The sequence below is a fragment of the Anolis carolinensis genome, chromosome 2 (assembly GCF_035594765.1).
Source record: "Anolis carolinensis isolate JA03-04 chromosome 2, rAnoCar3.1.pri, whole genome shotgun sequence".
Taxonomy (NCBI): Eukaryota; Metazoa; Chordata; class Lepidosauria; order Squamata; family Dactyloidae; genus Anolis; species Anolis carolinensis.
In genome coordinates, this window is record NC_085842.1 from 301,613,287 (window position 1) to 301,634,257 (window position 20,971).

Consider the following 20,971-nt stretch of genomic DNA (forward strand, 5'->3'; position numbering starts at 1 on the left):
AAACATAAAAACTGTGTCTATTTCCCTTCATGTGCTGAGAGGTTCCATGAGTCTTTCATTAAAAGGTGATGAAAAATACCAAGGATGGAACTGATAAGTAATCTCATACATTAACTGCCCAGACAACCAAATCCCTCCCAAAATTGAGGTTTCAATTCTGTTGTGTGTTTGTGATTTTCATGTTTTTCAGTGTCATGATGAGATAACCAAAAGATTAGGTCTGAGAATGAAGAGACAAGCAAAGACGTACAAAGACTTCCATACTTCAGTGGTATATCTGTATTTAATTCTGATTTCCAAAAGAGATCTGTGTAAGTACAAACAGTTTTGTAAAATGTATCACTGACTGATATTTAGGCCCAGAAATGGAATTCCAACAGAAAGCGATTCACAGGAAAACCACATTAAACTATGTAACATGCACAACATGTTCCTGGTGTGGTGGGGATGGGGGACAGACACCAGACTTTTGAATATCTGCACAAGGTAACAACATTTGGGCACAAAAATCCAGCCTGCTGAATATGGCACAAAAGTAAAACATTTCTTCTGGTCTTTTATTTTAATGAAGTGAAATCTTATGGCTATTGGTCCCTCTAATATCCATTTAATCTGTTAGTGGTTTAAGTATTTCCAAAGCAGTAGTGCAAATTCTTGGTATCTGTGTAAAAAAATTATGGGAAAGATTTTCCATAAGACCAGTTTGGGCAATCACATTTCAAAATCGCTAAAATGACACAAAAGCTGTGGTGTTGGCAGAGTTTTCACCCCACCAGAGGTTAAGATCCATACGTTATTAGACAACAACTCCCATCAGGTCTACACAGTATAGTCGGGATGTCAGGATGAGTTGTGATATAGTAACTTATTGGAGTAGGGTTGCATCTCTGGAACGCTCCCAAAGAAAACATGTCACATTCACAAATTGGCAAGATCACACTGCATCAAGCACACAAACACTGTAAATCTCTAGGCTCACTCACAAAAAGTTTGAACATTGACATCATATTTCTTCTAGTCCCAAATTTCATATGCTTTACAATTGTGTATATGGTACTTCTTTCTGGTGGCATAAAGTATTTTCCAGATGTCACTAGAGTACTGATTCCAGTGGCCCTAACAACATAGCTAATGGTGAAGAATGTTTGGAACTGCAGCCCAATAATATTTGGAACATTCCACTTTTCCTACCCCTCCCTTCTTTGTGTTTTATGGGGAATGTAAAAGTGCTGTTTGGTGTAAGTTTGTCTGTTTAGGTAGAGTATACCACGTAGAAACATCTCATTAGCATTAAAGTAGAGGCACTGCTTACAGCTTGGTTTGTGGCCCCTTTACATAAAGTGGTAGGTCTACAGTGAGGGCCAGGCACATTCTCTTGTGTATCCTTAAATTATTTCTACCATATATTAACTCTAAAGTGAACCCATCATTGGGTTTTCCTAGCAAGATTTATTCAGAGTTTGTTACTGTTACATTGAGCCTGGGGGAATATGACTAGCCTAAGGTCACCCAATGGGTTTCTATTCCCAAGAGGGGATTTGAATCCTGATCTGTTAGATTCCTAATCCAACCACCACAACACACATCCTCAAATTTTACACAGTTCAGTAGCTCTAATTTGACCTCTCCTAAACATGTACATTTCAGAGGCAGCGTGAAAATTCCTCATGTGCAGCTAGTAATGCAATCCTAATTGGAATATTACCCAATTAACATCTTTAAGTGTTCTTGCACGGAGATACTGCGTGCATGACCTGGTCTGGGATTACACTCCTAAAGACATGGCCTAACTCAATTTATGAGGTTTTCTTTTCAAGTATCCTAGCTTAGTGCTGATTAAAGTGATCTCAGGCAGAAATATGTTAGATCTGGATCCCAAAAACCTTTTAGAAGAGTGGTTAGATATTGCAGTCACCCCTATTAAGGTTCTTAAGGCTGCAATTCAATAACGGTTTATTTTGGAGGAAGTACAATTTTTGTCTGATCATAAGATTTTTAAGATGGAACTTTTCAGGAGTGGTTTACCACCGCTGATACCTCTGCCAGTGTCACTATTCATGACCACTAGTGCATAGGAGACACATAAATAGGTCCTAGAACAAACCAAGCCAGGAGCCTTCTTCAAAGCCAAGATGACTAAATTGAGACTGTCACGTCTTGGACATATCATGAGGAGACATGACACACTAGAAAAGACAATGATGCTTGGCAAGGTAGGAGGCAGTAGGAAAGGCACAAAAAAGCATTACAGATGGAAGCCACAGACCTGAGTTTGAAAGACCTGAGCAGAGGTCTCTCATTCATTGGGTTGCCGTAAGTTGAAGTGGATGCGCTTAACAACAAAGTGCAATTAAGACAATGGAGATTTTCTGTAAGTAAGCCTGCAAAGAAGTGGGCATCACATGTTTAGAGAACTGTATTATTAGCCTAAGTAGGAGCCATTTCATTTTTACAAGCATGCATTCACAGCACATAAATTCCACTTTCTTGTTTGGGTGTGCACACACAATATGAGCAAAATGTTGAAAAACAGAAAGCCTTTATTTTCCCTGGTGCTATTACAATATATTTCAGTTTAATTCCAACCTCCTCCGTCCTTGTCCTATGATTTAGTTCTGCTTTGGACCACTGAATCTGCATCTTTCAAAAATAAATCTTAATGTAAAATTATCTAACAACAGGCATTTGGAGGCAAAGAGGGCTGGCAACATTCTTTTTCAGTATACGTTGTATTAATAATTAACCTTCTCACAGAGAAGAATATAAAGTTTTTAAATACATTCAGACAAAATACGTATATATATATATACAGCCAGAGAAAAAAATTCACATTTTTTCACATCAATTGAGAGATTTTCACTTTCATATATCATCTGAAGCAGTTATGCACAGCTATCAGCAGCTAACTTGTAGTCAGTTCTCTCTCAACCTTATTCCATAATAAGGAGGGGAAAGGAATCAGGGATAAGTATGCTTCAATTCTAAATGAACTGGGGGAAAATTACAACTCTTTGTAACCCTGGAAAACAGTCCTATGTCACAGGGCAAGACAAGGCACAAGCTGCAGCCTACGCTTCTGGCACCAATACATTCATCTGTTACATTAGCAGGGCCTGATAGCAGAAGACGGTCTGCAAAGTGGAGATGGTCCTCACATCTCCTGCAAAAAATGTGCTTATCATATAATAATGAAAGTACAAAGATATAGCAGCTACCCTCTTTTCCCACCACAAAAGGCATACCCAGTGCCTGAAGGTGTAGCAACCAAGAGGTCAGGGTGCTTAGCTTCCACCTCTGATGGCTGCCCATGTGTGTGGGCCTATAGTGCCCATTTCCACCTTGCTCCAAATGGCTACTTGATCCCATTGGACTGAGAAAGTGAAAAGCCAGATAGGTCTTGGTTGTGCCTTAGTCATGGCAGGTCACAATAGATCAAATGGCAAGAGCTGGGCATTTGATCCATCTTGTTATGCCAATTCCTCTGGGGCGATCTTTTGAAGGACCACCTTGTGTATAAGTCCTCCAACATTTATATACACTTCTCTGATAAGTTCAGCGTCTCACTAGGGAAGGTGACCTGAAGAGAGCTGCTCTTTGGATTGGGGTTCACCCCATTAGGCCTGAGTTCATTCACCAAAAATGCATTCTCATCCTGTCCCTGTGAAGACTCTGAAGTATCTGAACTTCTCAGTGTCCTTACAGATGTGGTATCTGATTGAGCCAAGTTGCTGCTGGCCCCAGGCAATAGCATACGGTCCCCGACTGTCCCTTCACTCGGCTCCAGAGGGTACAGAAGTGTCTGCGAGGTGCTGCTGATCTCCCGCAACTCTCGAGAGATGAAGGATGGAGAATGGGTGGCTGTGGCAGAGGATGCCCTGCGCCCGTCGGCACAGTTGAAATTGCTTCCTGAGTGCTGCCGACGGGCTCCTCCAATACGGCAGAAGAGACATTTGACCTTCTCGATGGCTTTGATCAGCACAGTCTTACGCAGCAGAATATAGACCCAGGGATCGAGAATAGGGTTCACTGAGGCAATGCGGATGGCCTGGAGATCAGGGTTTTGTTGAATGTCCTCCACTAAAGGTGGCTGGTACAGCTGGTTCACAAACACACGCACCTGAAAGGGGTGAAGAAAGGATGTGAATGTAATTTGATGACAGAAGAACAGGCTGACATTTCAAAGCTCATGCCCGGCTTAGCAACTGCCTGTTAACAACAGGAAGAGAGGTAGGCAAGCAGGCAGAGAACTGCTTTCTGTAATGTTGGAAAGGAGCTATTTTCGGAATGGGAAAACATTTCAACAAAGTTGATTTATGTGGAGATAAATGGCCTTTTCCCTCCTCTGTGTTACTGAAATCACTGGAATATCCATGGGACAGTAGACCACAAAATGCATCTGATATGCCTGTTCTCTCCACCTTCACCCATTTAGGTCTTTGCTCCCTTATCCTGAGCATTTAGCTGAGCATCACCAATTCTCTTGCTCCCAATTTCCCCCCCTCTCTATGTGTAAAATAGCTCACTCTTCTCTTTCTTGTATGACAGAATATGCTATAAACTGTTCTGGGTGTGTCAGGAGCTACAGCACATCCCCTGGAGCCTTTTTGGGAGATCCAGCCAATCCCTGAATATTCTAATCCTGCCAGCCACATATAAAAATATAGCTTTAAAAACAAAATTGGATCTGGATTTTTCACCTCACAGGCAAATTCTCTCTCAGGGACAGGCCTGGAGTTGTATGCTCTTTGAGGTTAGAAGTAACTTCTGCTGGCAGCTTCCAGCAGGGAAAAAGTTGTTGTTTTTAATATCCTCTAAATTTTGCCTGTAGTAGCTTGTCAGAGGCAGTTTTCTTCAAAGACAGCTTGCCTAGAGTGAACTTTTCATTCTCCAAATTTAAAAAAGAAAAGGAAAGAAAAATAGTTTTCATTTAGGATGAAGAACAGTATATATATATGTTTACATATATACTGTAAACATCTTTCTACGCAAATTCATCTTGTCCTATTCATAATGTATTACAGTAATCTTGGTAGGGATGCCAAGTGTCATTAAAAGATATAAAACTTGTGCAAGAATTTTAAAGGTGTTTGCAAGTACAAACATCAGACCAAAGGTCTATCTTGTACTTTCCCCACAATCGCCAACCAATTTGTGTATATGACATCAATTCAATAGCATTGTCCTCTGAATCTCCCATGTGAAGGGACATGTCCACATATTTAAGCCATGGAGCAAAGTCTGATTTTGCCTTTTTATATAAGGGACACCATTTTACTAGACTGCTGTATATAATGGGACTGAGGATCTACAGATTTTGGTATCCACAGGGGGTCCTAGAATCAAACCTCAACAGGTACCAAGGTCTCACTGTATATATACACCATGTCTTCTGCTTCTTAATAACCTTTTGTTCACAAATAAGTATTAGAACAAGCAAAAGGCAGGGAGAGTTACTTGGTTACCAGATCATTTCAAATCAGTGAGGCTTGAAATATACGTTTTGAGACAACTCCCGGAATCTTCCAGCTATGCAACTACAAGCTAAGCTGGTTGGGATATCTTAGAAATACAGCCTCAAAAATAACACTGGGCTACACACATTTTGGTGCCTCATATGTTAGATCTGTTTCTGGATATATCCGATCTGCTGAATCCAAACATGGCACCAGTTTTCCACTCTCAGCTCTAGATTTTGATACAGAATATATGCCATATACAGAACATATGCCATCTGCTTGACCATAAAGAATCATGACAACCATATCTAAGAAACTAGAGTTGATATGGTCTATCCAATATAATTGTTCTCTTTCAGCACCCCAAATAACCATAGGAACAAGCCAAAAAACTAGACACCAAGTTGTTGGGCTATGTAATGTTTCCAAACTTAGCACAAAAGCATACTGGGGATTTATGGTTGCACTGTAAAGACATCTTTTTGGAGAACAAACAAATAGCAAGAGATGCAAATTATAGGGCAGAAACTTCATGATGAAGAAGTATTGATCCTGGTATCTGTGATAAGGCATTAACAAGAGCAGGTTGCATTTCCTTATAATGCTGAGTGAGAATTTTAGGGTATTGTGCAGTTCTTGCCATATTTATTTGCAATGTGGAATTCTGCTTTTAATATGGAAAAACAACAGGTGCAGAAAAAATGTGCTTCCTCTTTCTCTTTAACATCTGCCTGATGAAAAAGAGTTCTGAAGACATTACAAATTTCCATCTTGTGGTTTACATATGACTTGGTCATGATAAAGAGAGAATTTCATTCATTCTACTTCTTGTTTTGTAGGGCCACCTCAACCGGAAAGTAGCATTACGGATCGGTGATTAGTTCCTTTGACCTGGTAGTCCATTGTTTCAAATCAAGCAAATATGTTCTCTAACCACTAGATGGCACAATGACTTCATGTCCAAGATTTCCTCGCTTTCACACTTATAAAAGCACAAAAGAGAAGAGAGAAATCAAAACTGGCTATGAATCACTGTAACTCAAACTGACAGTTGCTTACAACTAGTTGATGCATTCTTTCCAGTCTGGATTGGGAATCCAACATTAGAAAGGGGGGTGAGATTCTGTGTGGTTTAAGAACCCATGCCTGACATTTCCATTTTAAACATGGTCCTGTTGAGTTTGGGCAAGGAACACTGCAAACATACGAAACTTGATCCTCCCGAGACCTTGGAGGAAAGGGTAACTCATCCAGGTCTCCTATCCCAGCATCCTGATCCAGACTGAAGGCTCTGTGTAGTTATTTGTCAAAATATTCCTGGCTCTGATATGGATCAATGTGAAGACCAGAGGAGTCTGGTTAGTGTTCTCCATGAAAATATGTGCTTGAAAATATCAATCAAAATCCTTTGCTCTATACAGAGATCATGCTAACTATTCTCCAGAATGGGTTGTTGTGAGTTTTCCAGGCTATATGGCCATGTGCCAGAAGCACGTTTCGCCCACATCTATGACAGGCATCCACAGAGGTTGAGGGGTCAGAATGCTTTTCAGAATGCCTTTCAGGGATTGAACTGCAAATGCTCCAGTGTTCCTTGATAGAACAGGTTGCATTTCCTACTAATAGAGTGACAATTTTATGGTATTGTGCAGTTCTTGACATATTTATTGGCAATGGGGAATTTTGCTTTTAATACATGGAAAATGTTCCCCATAGGTAAAAAGTTTGAAAGCTAAAAGCTTTTCTAATGGCTCCAAGCCACAGTATTTCCGAATCTCATTTCCAATTACCATTTAGGAAAATAGACATAAGCAGTTAGGAACATGCCCTAAGCTACGTTCAAATATTTTCACAGTGGACCTCTGAAATTGCAGCCAGATTCAAAGTTTCAAGCCACTGGAGGAATGTTGGTGGCAGAGTTTTGTGCTTCTATTTAGCATAGCAAGAAAATTAACTTGGGAAATAGTAATTAAGGACACAGGAAGGGGAAATTTGTGTATAGTTATTGTTTTCAAAGCCCCTTTTACATAATCTTTAAAAAGTTACAATTTTGGATCCTGGCTAAAAATATTATCTTAATAGACTGTAAATGTTCACCAAGCCCCCCAAATCATAAATACTGCATATGCTAACTATTTGTTCATGTTCATGGGGAAAAAGATGTATAATTTCTTTTCCTTGTCTGGGGCTAAATCTGCTAGGTACTTACAAGCCCAATGCGTAAATTATCTGTTCAAATTGGCTAACTATCCATTATGGGAGACAGGGATTCAGTGATACAGGATAGGATCTTTAAGCAAAAGTTTTATGGTTTGATCCCAAACACTTTTAGTAACTCTCTGACCCAGTAAAAAACAGTTTACAACATGTATATCAAAACAATCTCAAGTTTTTAAAGAATAAACAAAACTTTCAGAAGATGCGAACTAAAGAAAAACACCCTACAGGCTTCCACTGAGGAATTTTGGGAGATTAAAATCCAATAACATCTGAGGAACCGAATTTGGGGACATTGCCTGGAGGTGTATGGGCAAGCCAGCTACCTGCTGAGTCCATTTGCAGCAGATACACAGTTAAAAAACTTTATTTCAGCCACATAAAACCACAGCCACATTTTACAGTCATGGGTTTAAAATGTGTGCCACTAAACTGTTTCCTCTGCAAGCTAGCCATAAAGTTAAGCCTGCCGTTGAGACCAACTTACACCCAACCTGGAGATTACAAGCACTACCGTCCTCAAGCAATGTGGCCCCAGGTAATGGGAACTGTAATCCAACAGACTTGGAGGCAGCCGATTGGAGCAGGGTATCTTAGGATGCTTTGGACAAGTTTTTCATATAATGACTATTGACCTGGTGACTTCTGAACAAAGCCAGCAAAGAAATAAAAATCCTGACTATACAAAGGTCTTCCTCTACTTTGTGATAATTTCATAAATGAACTTCCCTTATAAGCCTTTTGATTTAGTAGGGCCACTCCAGGGAGATGCAGTCATGGACTGAATCCCACTCTCAGACAAACAGCTTGTACATTATGTATGAACACTTCCTGAGATGGAGGCCAGATTGGAAAAATATTAGTGTGTGTCCAGCTGTTGCTAAAACTCCTTCAAGTCTAGCACAGTGGGATGTCTGATTACAACAGAAATCCCCAAACAAAAACAATCCAGCCACTAAACTGGCCTCTAGGATGACTGGCCCTATAGGTTTCCCTTTTTATCACAAAGCCAATTTAATGTTTATTTACCCTATCTTTTACAGGATCTGTAACCCGTGATGCCTTCTAGCAATAATAATTCCTTTCAAGATGAGAAAATTGTTCCTATACCGTGAAGGCATTCAGTGCAGTTACAGCCTTAGGTAAGGAGTTCCCAGTGGCTTGAGCATTGGACTAGGACTATCAGAGACAGGGTCTGAATCCTTGCTCGACCATGGAAATCCACCAGTGGATTCCCAGAGAAAGGCAATGACAAACCACTTCAGAATAAACTGTTGTTATTATATGCCTTCCAGACTTTTCCAATTTATGGTGACCTTAAGGCAACCCTGTGACTCAGCTGAGATTTGAATCCTGGTCTCCAGTCACAGTCCAAGGTTCTTATCACCCTGACTGTATTCTGAATAAATACTCTGATAGAAGTGCCACTGGTCAATGTCAACTTAAAGGCATGTAAATTGAACTATATTAGTGAGATCCTTCCTTCTTATTCTGCTGTTACCTAGTGACAGGTTTGCCATAAATCAGAAATGAGCTGAAGTCACACAACAAGATCAGGAGACCTGGACTTTCATGCCAAAGTTTTATGGCACCACTGAGTTTAATGCTAGGTGCTGGTTAGTGGGTGGATCTGGGTTTATAATTCCCACAAGCTGTAAGACAATAGGTTTTTCAGATGCTTATCAGCTCAGCTCTGGAGTATGTAGTTGATCCTAGATTCTAGCTGGTATTCTACAAATGCAGTTCAGCCTTTTTCTGAGCTGAGGGCTTATAGCTAGTAAATAATGCACACTTTACTGTTGCGAAACGTAAAGAAAACAATGCATTAAAACAATAGCAAATAATGCATTAGATATTACATACTTGGATATCACACCTGGATATAATATCATCTGCTGCTCTTTACATAAAAACCTTTGTGACTGTTTTGGTAATTGATGGATTTCTCTGAGAAAAGCTTCTTACCTCCTATGATTTAATATGAAATGGAGAGAAATCCCTATACAGTTGGCCTTTCGTATCCATGGATTCAACATCCATAGATTCCACTATCTGCAGCTTGAAAATGTTTTTACAAAATCTCAAAGGCAAACATTGTTTTGTCATGTATATAAATGGCACTTTTTCTATGCCATTGTATATGCTGGGACCTGAGCATCCATAGATTTAAGTATCCATAGCGGTGGGTAGGTGTCCTGGAACCAACACCAGTGAATAACAAGAGCTCACTGTATTTATTATCCTGTGAATATTGTGTGTATGTTTTAAATACCCTTTGTTTTCTTATATATTCTTGTAATGTATATATGCTTTTGTATAATACGGCAAATACTACAGCTAAAAGCAAGTGGACTTTTGGGTTGTTATGAAAGATGGGGTGGGATGCTGTACTTTCTCCCCACATCTGTTCCATGTTATGTTTGTTTTCTCCTGCTGCTTTTAATTCAGTACTGGCTTTAATGTGATAATTCATTTAATTGCTTGTGTATGTTTGTATATTTACTTTTATGATTTAGTTTAGCAGCATTCTGATACAGTCCATGTTGTGAGCCAGCTTTGTTCCCATACTGGGAAAAAGGTGCATGTGAAATATAAATAACTCTACTCCAGTTGTAATTTTTTATAGCTTTACTTTAAAAGTATCATGTTACCCTCCATGCTGCCCTTAGGCAGCATGGTTACCATATTTTAGCTCTTGGGGTTCGCCATTTAAAGTTTTTATATGGCTTTTATACTAGCCTACATGTGATCAACTCAGAAAACCATGGAGGAAAAAAATCCATTTTGTGGCTTTTCCTCTTACACCTTATCAGTGTTATGATTCACCTCTCAACCACAAGAAGTAGAAGAAAAGAATAGCTTTTGAAATGAAAACATGCAAACTCTACTTCACATAGAATTCCCCCCAGGGTTTGCAAATATATTTTGAGATTAAACTTTCAAATATAAGGAAGCAACTTCTAGATAAATCTGATTTCTATGTATCTCTGTGTGTGGAATTTAATGTCTGTGGCATGAGAAATGTGATAGGTTTACTAATGTGCTTTAAAAAAATCCCAAACGTAGTCTAGTAGGAGGAAGTTGTTCTTAATTCTTATTCCATGGGTTCAAAAGTGGGGGTTTCTCACTCCCCATGATAACTATAGATACGCTAGGCATGTAGTAGTGATGTAGTAATGATGTGTGTGTGTAAAATGAGGGCACTGTCCCCCAAATAGGAAATCTATTTCCAAATGAAAATCTCCATCTGTGCCTAATACAGTCAGCCCTCCATATTCACTGGGCATAAGTCCCCCTGAAGGTTTTGCCACAGAATCATATCAGAGAATCTAGATAATATTCCTAGAGAGCTGTTCTCTCTGGAGATCTCTAGGTCCCCAGCTTGACTTGAGGAAAGTGATCCAAAGATTCCTATAGAGAGCATTTTAATCAGATCCATGAGCAATCCAATTAGCAAATGTGGAGGAAAGACTGTACAGTTCAGGCACCTAAAGAAAAGGAGCAAGGAATGTTTCCAAGAGAATATGAACACAGCAAATGTAAGCTAAGTCTGACCCTCTGCAAGTGATATTCCTAAAATGGGATGGGAAGAATTCATGAAAACAAAGAATCTTTTATATGGTATAGTCCTTAGTGTGATTGTATCACTTCAGAATGTGCAGTAAAGATAACTTGTCATAAGCACAAGATATGGCCAAATCTCCCAGCCTGTGGAAAGCTTACAATATATATGGAAGGAGATTTACATTCAAAGGTGTTACAGTCCTCTAAAAAGATATTTTTGCAAATAAAGTTCATGATCCCAAGCCAAGGGTGGACTCTCAGCCATTATACCAAATGTTAAGGGAATAAAAGATTTTTTCCTCCTGACGAATTGTAAACATAAAATATGCCTTACCATCAAGTCTCCTTACTTTCATAGCAGTTACCGCCTTCAGCAAACAAAGGAGTAGCCTTCCCTTAAGTCTTCACCTGCCATCATAAACGTTTCTCTACCACATTCTGATACAGAGCTATATATAGACCACTAGTTAATATTAAGTGGGAAACTGAATTTGCCAAGTAATTGTTCCCTGAAAGAGCTTTCAGCTAAATCCAGTGTTAGTCTTACTTAGTGGAGACTGAGAAAGATAAACAGAACCTGTTGGTAACACTAACCTTTGCTCCATTGATTTAAATGGGTCAAGTCATGGTGTGCGTGTGTGTGTGTTAGTAGCGACTTGAGAAACTACAAGTCACTTCTGGTGTGAGAGAATTGGCCATCTGCAAGGACGTTGCCCAGAGGATGCCCAGATGTTTTGATGTTTTACCATCCTTGTGGGAGGCTTCTCTCATGTCCCCACATAGGGAGCTGGAGCTGATAGAGGAAGCTCATCCATGCTCTCTCCAGATTCGAACCGGCAACCTTCAGGTCAGCAACCAACCTTCAGGTCAGCAATCCTGCCAGCAAAAGGGTTTAACCCACTACGCCACTGGGTCATGATATAACCAGTACTTTGTGTCTTCAGGCACTTTGTATAGCCTGTAACTAGACTCTGGTTTGTTTTAATTGGAACAGAAACATTGCCTGAAGCAGTGGGATGGCTACTATCGTTCAAGCATTGGGAATGATAAAGTAACGCATCACTGAACAAGATTTGGAGGAGGAGGAATATTACCCAATGATGCCTCATCCATTTCATCACAGAAAAAAGTTGGGATAGTCCTCCATACCTCTGGCCATTACTTTAAACAATGGTGGAGAACCTGTGATCTTAGATACTGAGTTACCAACCACCTCATTTCCAACCACAGACCATGCTGGCTGGGAATGATGGGCTCTGCAGTCCCGTGACATCAGGAGCCCACAACTTTCCCACCTTTGAACTAGTGAGATAGACTCAATAATTAAGTACCCCTTTTTAAAACTACAGCTCTCTCAATCTCCCACCTAATAGGGTCAATAGGGGGATTTTCGAAGTTAATAACCCAAAGAAGTAACTTTCTAGGTGTTGCAACTACATCTGACAAGAGTATTATAATTCTATATCCATGTTGCAGAGCTATAGCAGTTTGATATCATTATAAATGTGGTAGCTCTACTCTATGGAATCACAGGATTTCAAGTTTTGCAAAGTCTTTAGCCTTCTCTGTCAAAGGGTGCTGGTGTTTCACCAGACTACAAATGCCAGGATTTTGTAAAATGGAACTATGGCAGTTAAAGTGCTATCAAACTGCAATAATTATACAGTGTGGGTTCACTGTTACAGTTTTAGTAACCGTGGTAATGGGGACTGTGTCTAAATAGAAGAGAACAGGAGAAACAAAAAAAAAAGATGTAATTTATTACATGTTCCAGGCTGTGAAAGAGCAAAACATTTTAGAATGTTTTTATGAATGTTGACGTAAGTTATAATTTTTATATTGATTTATAGTGTGTTGTATAATTTTTATATGTGTGCTTATTGTAAGCCGCCCTGAGTCCCCTCTCGGGTGAGAAGGGCAGAATATAAATGTTGTAATAAATAATTAAAATAAATAAAAGTTTGCATTTCTTAAGTCTAATAAGTTTAAGAAATCTATCATTAGCCGAAGCGTACTCTGTCAATGCTTGCCCTAAATGTGTATGAAAGGGGGCTTATGTATTTTAAAAGCTTTATGCAGATGAAAGTTCAATTTGTAAAGCTTTCCTGTGGTTACCCATACTTTCTGCCCTGCAATCTGTTCTCTCCCTTAAAAAAACTTTAATCTACTCCTAAACATAGTTACAAGAAATAAAACCCACTAAACTCAACAGGGTTTAATCTCAGTGGCACAACGCATGATTTGAATGGGACAATTTTGGGACTCTCCCATCTTTGCGGCCAACTTCTGTTTCCAAATGACTATCAGGACAGTCATTTTTCATGTCCTATTACACTTCAAGGTCTCTGAGGAATTCCTTAAGAAAATAAAAGCCCTGCAGGATCATATTGCCCTAGATTCTTTTCCTACAACCAGGGATGTTTTAATGGTTTCTGAAATGACTTTGGGCAAATCTACAGAATTAATGCAGGTTGCCACCACTTTTAAGTGCCATGGAGTCATAGTTAAGAGTTGTACAAGGTCTTTAGCCTTCTCTGCCGGAGTGGAGGGGCCTCACCAAACTACCAGTCCCAGGATTTCATAGCATTGAGCCATGAAAAGTTCAAGTGGTGTCAAACAGCATTAATTCTACAGTGCAGATGCTCCCCCTCCTACATTTTTGTTCTTTCTGTCTTGGTTCTTGGTATTATCACTAAACCACCAATGTTTTCTAAGCAATGAGTCCAGGAATTGGCTTACTATCTAGTCATTTTTTTCTGGTTGTCCTAAATTTCTTCGGCTCCACGATGTGAAGTGCACAGAGGATTTGCATGGGAAGCTCTGGTTTGTATGAGATATAGAAGCCCCATCAACACTGCTGGTAATGCAGTTTGAAAGTGAACTATATGGTCAGTGTAGCTCAACTGCATTACATGAGTCTACACCAGTGGTTCTCAACCTGTGGGTCCCCAGGTGTTTTGGTCTACAACACCCTGAAATCCCAGCCAGTTTACCAGCTGTTAGGATTTCTAGGAGTTGAAGACCAAAACATCTGGAGAGCCACAGGTTGAAAACCACTGGTCTACACTAACCATCTAACACAGTCTCAGACTGCATTATATGACACTGTAGATGAGATCAGAGAAGGTATGAAATTAAGGTGAGAGAAAGAAGAGGCCTCCAATTACTCACAGAGGATCACACTTTTCTTACATGTTGGATCTCTTATGGTATCAAATATCCAGCTAGGGGACAGATGACATTTGTGCCTGCAAGCTGAGATTTAGCACTTCCTGTCATGTGCAGCCTATCCTAAGATTTAACCTTATGAAGAATGTTGTAGTACAGGTAAGGACTATGCCACTTTGAGACTGCAGGTGGAGTGATCCTATTTTTAAACACTCCCTCCCACACGTTTTAAAACAGCACCACAAATCGTTCCATGAAATAAACCAACACATGAAGTAGAAATGATTGGCAAAGCCTTCTTGTTGGCATGCCCATTTTATAATATGCAGGAATCTTCTGTGTATTGTATATTGTAGGGATGAGTGGGTGGGTGTTTACACCAAAATATAACAGTTTTCAACCAGTGAAACTGAATGGCACAATTGGGAAGCCCATTGTCTCCATTTGTGAAAGGTTGCAACTTTGCCTGCCAGTATAATTTGAGCTCCTAGATTCACAAAGTGGCATTAGAATATGTTTAGATAGGAAAACAGGCATTCTATTTAACACCAATACATGTTACAACAGTGCTGAAATTTTTGGGGGATTACACAGCCTACAGAATCAAGCCACTCCTGGAACAAAATAGGTTTGTGGTTGAGCAGTAAGCAAGATCTATTACATTTTTTAAAATCTAGGTACATGCAACGCATTAAGCATCTGTCTCTTTGCTACTATAATGCATGCTTAATATCTCATTATAATACACATTGCCTTGGCCTCCATGTTTCCTATGTTGCAAGGAGCTACTTTCCCCAAGGGTGCATCTACACTCTGAAATGACACCACTTTAACTGCCAAGGCTCAATGCTAGGGATTTGTGGGAGTTGTAGTTGTACAAGTTCTTCAATCTTCTATATCAGTGGTTCTCAATCTGTGGGTCCCCAGGTGTTTTGGCCTACAACTCCCAGAAATCCCAGCCAGTTTACCAGCTGTTATGATTTCTGGGAATTGAAGGCCAAAACAAAACATCTGGGGACCTACAGGTTGAGAACCACTGTTCTATACTAAAAAGTGCTGTTATCTCATCAAACTACAGCTCCCTGAATTCCACAGTATTGAATTGTGGCAGTAAACGTGGTGTCAAGCTGCATTCATCCTACATGTTGCATTGCTTACATAAAAACAACGTAAACAATCACCACCCAAGCAAGTGAAAGATGTATGAGGGGCTTATTTTGCTACCAGGATTTTTGCAGAGAAGGAACTGCGTAACCTTTGCATGTCTTGAGGCATACCACTGAATAATACCACTGAAACGGAAATACTTGCATTGTGGAAGAGATATACATATACAATATCAGCTGCAAAGCAGCCTCCAGCCAAGTCCCTGCAAGTAATGTGACATGGAAAGATAGACAGTTATATATTGTGAAATATAAGCTTGGCTATTTGAACGTGTGCTTAGTATCCTTGATGAGGCATCTATGGCTGGACTATGTGTGTTATGTAGCAAAACTGGCCTAACTTGAAAAATTATACCATTTATCCAAATAGTCCCGGATTGTGCCCTGCCCAGTCCTCTCTCTTTCCCCCACTCCCCCCACCTTCATTTTGCTAGACTCTTGATAGGGAGCTATTTCAGAAAAAGGCTCTACTACAGGCTGAACGAAATCCCTAACTCTCTAACTGGGGTGATAGCAAGTACGGACTCTCTGTCGGTTGTTAAATATATCTCCAAAAAGAGCCGTTTTTCATATTTTATTGGTAAGCTTAGGAGGTGCAGATCTGTTATGGAAACTAAAGTTCTCCCTCCCATCCCAAACAAAATGGGAATAGGAGAAGACAAGCATAAGCCACTAATTAATGGATGTTTGTCTTTTTGATAGGAAAAGGTGGACACTTCACTTTCTGCTACAATCCACAACAGTTTGCATAGAGGTCCAGGCAAGAAATGTGTTCAGTCCTATCTTTCTTAGACAGAGATTTTATTTATTGTGAAGCCCAAGCTGTTTTGCGAATAGTGGCAGCAGCTGCATATCCTGGAGCAGCTCTGGAAAGAAGCGCTCCAGACTGTAAATCTTTCAGACACAAATCTCTATCCAGAAATATTTATGTAACACACGGGTTGCCAAAAGGGAGCAATTTTAAGCATTTAAACAATGGTTTGATTTGCTGATGTATCAGCATCTCAATCCTGATCCTATGAAACACTTTTAAATATAGTCAGCTATCTCTCTTTCTGTGCTGCATGTCAATATCATTGTAAAAGCTGCAAGAGACTAGACGACACTTCCAGCTTCATACAGTTACTTTCATACAGAGCTTCAGAAAGTTCCCTTTGGGGACTACAGTTGCCAGAATAATTCAGCCAATATAAAGCAGCCACACAAGGTGGAGGAGTGTGTTCAGGGAGTTGCAGTTTATTAAAAAGTTCTGGTTAGTTAACATCTTGATCCTATCTCTATTTGTCTTTCTGTGAAATGTCAGGCAAGGAACTTGAGTTATTTTTCCTTTCAGTGTTTTACCTTTCCCCCAACTTGACTAAATCAATGGTATTTGGATCAAGATTGCAAGTCTAATATCCATGTTTTCCTTGAAGGAAATCCCGCTGAACATAAAGGGATTTACTTTTCAAGTAAGGATAACAATGGTTGCAATGCATCTATTTGTGTCCTGTATATAATTTCAAACCCCAATAATTTTAAATAGTAAGGGTTAACTAATCAATGAGTGGGGTTGTTTGTGTATCAGAACTGTAGACATTTAATTGGGCATATAGTGTGTTTTTCTGCCCATTCAACTTAAATAAGGCTCCCTGAACAGCAACATTGACTTTAAGGGAGATAAGACTGACAGGCATGCACACATCTCGTCTGGTCTCTTGCATGTTTTAAATTGCATTAATGGTATTGACATGCAGCACAGAAAGAGAGGAGTTCAAAAGTGCTTATTTCTAGTTCTCAGAAAAGTTACTGTTTGGTACTGCAGCACCCAAAATCCCCAACTCGTAAAGCCTAACAATGTTGTAGCCTGTAGTACAAAAAAAAAAAAAAAAGCAACGTTCCTAAGCTCTGCTTTCTCTACAAGTTACTTGTCTGAGAATGGCCACAGCATTACCTCTACACAGTTAGATCTATGGCTAAGTTAGGGAGTCAAATTGTAGGATGTGCTAGATATCATGAGACCGCACCTCCCATCAGCCCCAGATGTGAACTGCTATCCAACACCTAGAAGGTCATTGTGAGTTCTTTCCACAGGAGAGACACTGAAATGCTTTGTTGTGTGCTTTCAAATAGTTTTCAACTCATGACAACTCTATCACAGGTTTTCTGGGGCTGAGTGTGTGTTTCCATGCAGCAGAAACACTGAAAAATGGAACACACCTGCTATTTGCTAACTCAATTCCTATCGATTTCAGTGGGTTTACTCTAGATTGAACTGTGACTGGATTCAGCCTATGTCTAAGAGGAAGTCTGAGAGAGAGCTTCTTACTTTTGTTTATGAGGGACAAAAAATCCAGATGACATGTCTGAAAATCACGAGGGGACTCCCTTACCAACCCTTACCAGTCAGTATGGACTTTTCCTCATTCTAAGGAGGAAACTCCAACACAGCAATAATAAGAGAGAGACTGGGAAGAAAAAGGCATGACTTGGGTTTATGCTCAGGCCTGGCCTGGCTGGTGCTTACTTACCACAAGAGGGATGGAGCAGATGAGCACCACCAAGGAGGTGGCTATGAGCAAGATGACCATCTGGATCTCCGCTCCAGCCATGCGCCGAAAGCTGCGCCGGCGCCGAAAGTCCGAGAGGCGGTTGGAGGCCTGATCGGTGCCCAGCGAGGTGCGGCGCATGAACTGGCGGTGCATGCGGATCAGGGCAGCGCAGACCAAGACGTTGGAGACCACGGTGACCAGGATGAGGAAGGAGCTGAAGCCGGCGTACATGTAGGAGAAGGCGGCATGGGAGGAGATGTTGGTCCTCCAGTCGATGAAGCACCAGGTCTGTGGGTACTGGAGCTTGGTGCTGCCCAGGCCCATGCTGGGCAGGGCGCAGAAGAGGACGTTGGAGACGTAGATGGCAAAGAGGGTGAGGGCGGCCAGCTTCTTGTCCACGTAGTGGCTGTAGAAGTAGGCGTGGTTGATGGCCAAGTAGCGCTCAATGGACATAGCGCAGATGATGCTGAGCCCAGAGAGGCCGAAGAAGAGCAAGATAAAGGTGCTGTACTCGCAGAGAGGCTGCCCGCCGGGCCACTCTTTCTTCAGGTAGGTGGCGATGGTGACGGGGCTCACCAGGCAGGTGCCCAACAGATCGGTGACGGCCAGGCCACAGACCAGCGTGTAGAAAGTGGTCTCCTTCTGCTCCTTGCGGGACTTGCACAGCACCACGATGGCCACCAGGTTGCCCACCACGCCAAAGATGAACATGACTGTGGGGATGGTCAGGGCCTTGCTGGTGTCCGCTGGGTGGGCCACGGGGAGGGTCCCGTTGCCCAAGGAGAGGAATGAGCCATTGAAAGACATGGTGACACTGTCTCCAGCGGGGCTGCTTCTTCTTTCAAAAAAGTAAACAAAGTTTTAGTTTGTACCTCCTTTTCCGCCACTCAAAACTCCTGGGTGCGAAAAGTCAATTTGAAAAGCAGGGCAGGCAAGGAAGGATATCCAAGCTGGGAAGAGACAGCCAAACCAGCATTGCAGAAAAGCAGCACAAAGAAAATATTGGCTCTCAGTTTAAATCACGAAAGGGGAGAGTCAGGAGAGTGCAACACAAAGTAACCCAACACAAGCTCAACTACAACACCAGCCCAACCTGCCTGTGCTTTGCTTGCGGGGTTTGCAACTTTTCAAAGTTCAAAGGCGAGGAACTTTTGAGTCCCTGCTTGGATTTCCCATTCCTTGTCTCCTTCTTCCAGAAAAACCAGTTCGTGTTCTTATTTTCTCCTGTGAAGGCGAACCAGAAGAATCCAATACTTATCTCCTTTCAAAGATTTCGCCAGGAAGGTCGATCCTTTAATGGAGAGGAAGGGGAAAAACAAATCAAAACTTGGTGGCAACCCCTTTTCTTTGGCTTTCCTTGGCAAGGGATGTCCACGGGGTGCGCGTCTCCCTTTGCGGTCCCCCTTTTCTTCCTTTTCCGAGGGGCAGCTTGGATCAAAGAAAGGGGGCTCTCCCAGAAGAAGGCAAACTGGGGCAGAGAAGGCGATGGGCGGCGTTGGCGGAGGAGAGTGGCCGGCACCGTTGCTCCTGCTCTTGCTGCCTTCCGACCACACGCTGCTCTCCTCCCGCAGGCGCCCCACTCACTCCTTCGCGCGCTCCTTGCCCACTTCGCTCCTTCAAGTTTCTCCCCGCGCGGCCCTGCCCACCCTCGCCTCTCATTGGTCCGGGAGGGACGGGGGCAGAGCCGGGAGCCCAGCCTCCCGCTTTACACCCCGCACCTCCCTCCCACGCAGTGCTGCTCCCCGGCCCACGGAAAGGAGCCGCTCTCCCGTGGAAGGGGAGGCTTGCCATGTGGGAAGGGTGGACACGCGTCAGGGACCGAGGAAGGGTCTGTGGATGGATCCCGGAGCTTCCATTCTTCTTCTTTCCAGGGGAAACGGAACGCGTGAAAGGTGTACACGCGTCAGGGTGCAAAGAGGAGAAGGGAAAAGGAGATGTGCGGGAATTGATCTTGGATAATTGGATAGGAGAGAAACTGCATGCATCGTGGCCCAAAGAGAAGGGGGACAAGAAATGGGTCTTGTCCGCATCTACGCCAGAACCAAGACCGTAGCCAAGGGGGGCGGTTTAGGGGTTCACCCCCCCCCTCCGAAAATTTTCAGGTAAAAAAAAAATTCCTGGTTTACAAATGAATTTTAACTGGTTAATCAAATCCCCATGCCAAGTATATGAGAAGCCAAAATTGATTATTCACACTATCATTACCTACATTTCTACCAATCTACATTGCAATAGCAGCAATAGCTGACATACTGGAAGTAAGCAAGTTAGTCTACCCGCAGCTGGCAGGCAAAGTCTAAAGCACAAGGGGGGGGGGGGGTTTGACCTGAATTGCAGGTCAAAACTGAGAAAACTGTGGAAACTGAGGTGTGTCCTACTGACTGGTGGTGGTTGTTGTTGTTGTTGCTAATTTTTAAATCTCCCATAGGTGAGATTTAAAGTGGCATAGGTAAAGGTAAAGGTTTCCCCTGATGTTAAGTCCAGTCGTGACCGATTCTGAGGGTTGGTGCTCATCTCCATTTCTAGGCCGAAGAGCTGGAGTTGTCCGTAGACACCTCCAAGGTCATGTGTCTGGCATGACTGCATGGAGTGCCGTTTCCTTCCCGCCGGAGCAGTATCTATTGATCTACTCACATTTGCATGTTTTCGAACTGCTAGGTTGGCAGGAGCTGGAGCTAACAGTGGCCGCTCATGCCACTCCCGGGATTTGAACCTGGGACCATTTGGTCCACAAGTTCAGCAGCTCAGTGCTATAACACACTGTGCCACCAGGGGCCCCCATGCGAAGTATAGGTAATGGTAAAGGTTTTCCCCTGACATTAAATCCAGTCGTGTCCAACTCTGGGGGTTGGTGCTCATCTCCAATTCT

At 41.8% G+C, this 20,971-nt stretch overlaps 1 protein-coding gene across 1 annotated transcript; it reads right to left on the reverse strand.

Annotated features, from left to right (window-relative positions):
• Nucleotides 1–264: 264 nt before the first annotated feature.
• ptger4 (prostaglandin E receptor 4) lies at nt 265–19,760 on the reverse strand. Its single transcript, XM_008102845.3, has 2 exons — nt 18,082–19,760; nt 265–4,117 (listed from the first exon to the last, which is right to left on the reverse strand). Exons 1-2 carry the CDS (start codon nt 18,907–18,909, stop codon nt 3,530–3,532), a joined length of 1,416 nt encoding a protein of 471 aa, XP_008101052.1. The 5' UTR covers nt 18,910–19,760; the 3' UTR covers nt 265–3,529.
• Nucleotides 19,761–20,971: the final 1,211 nt, after the last annotated feature.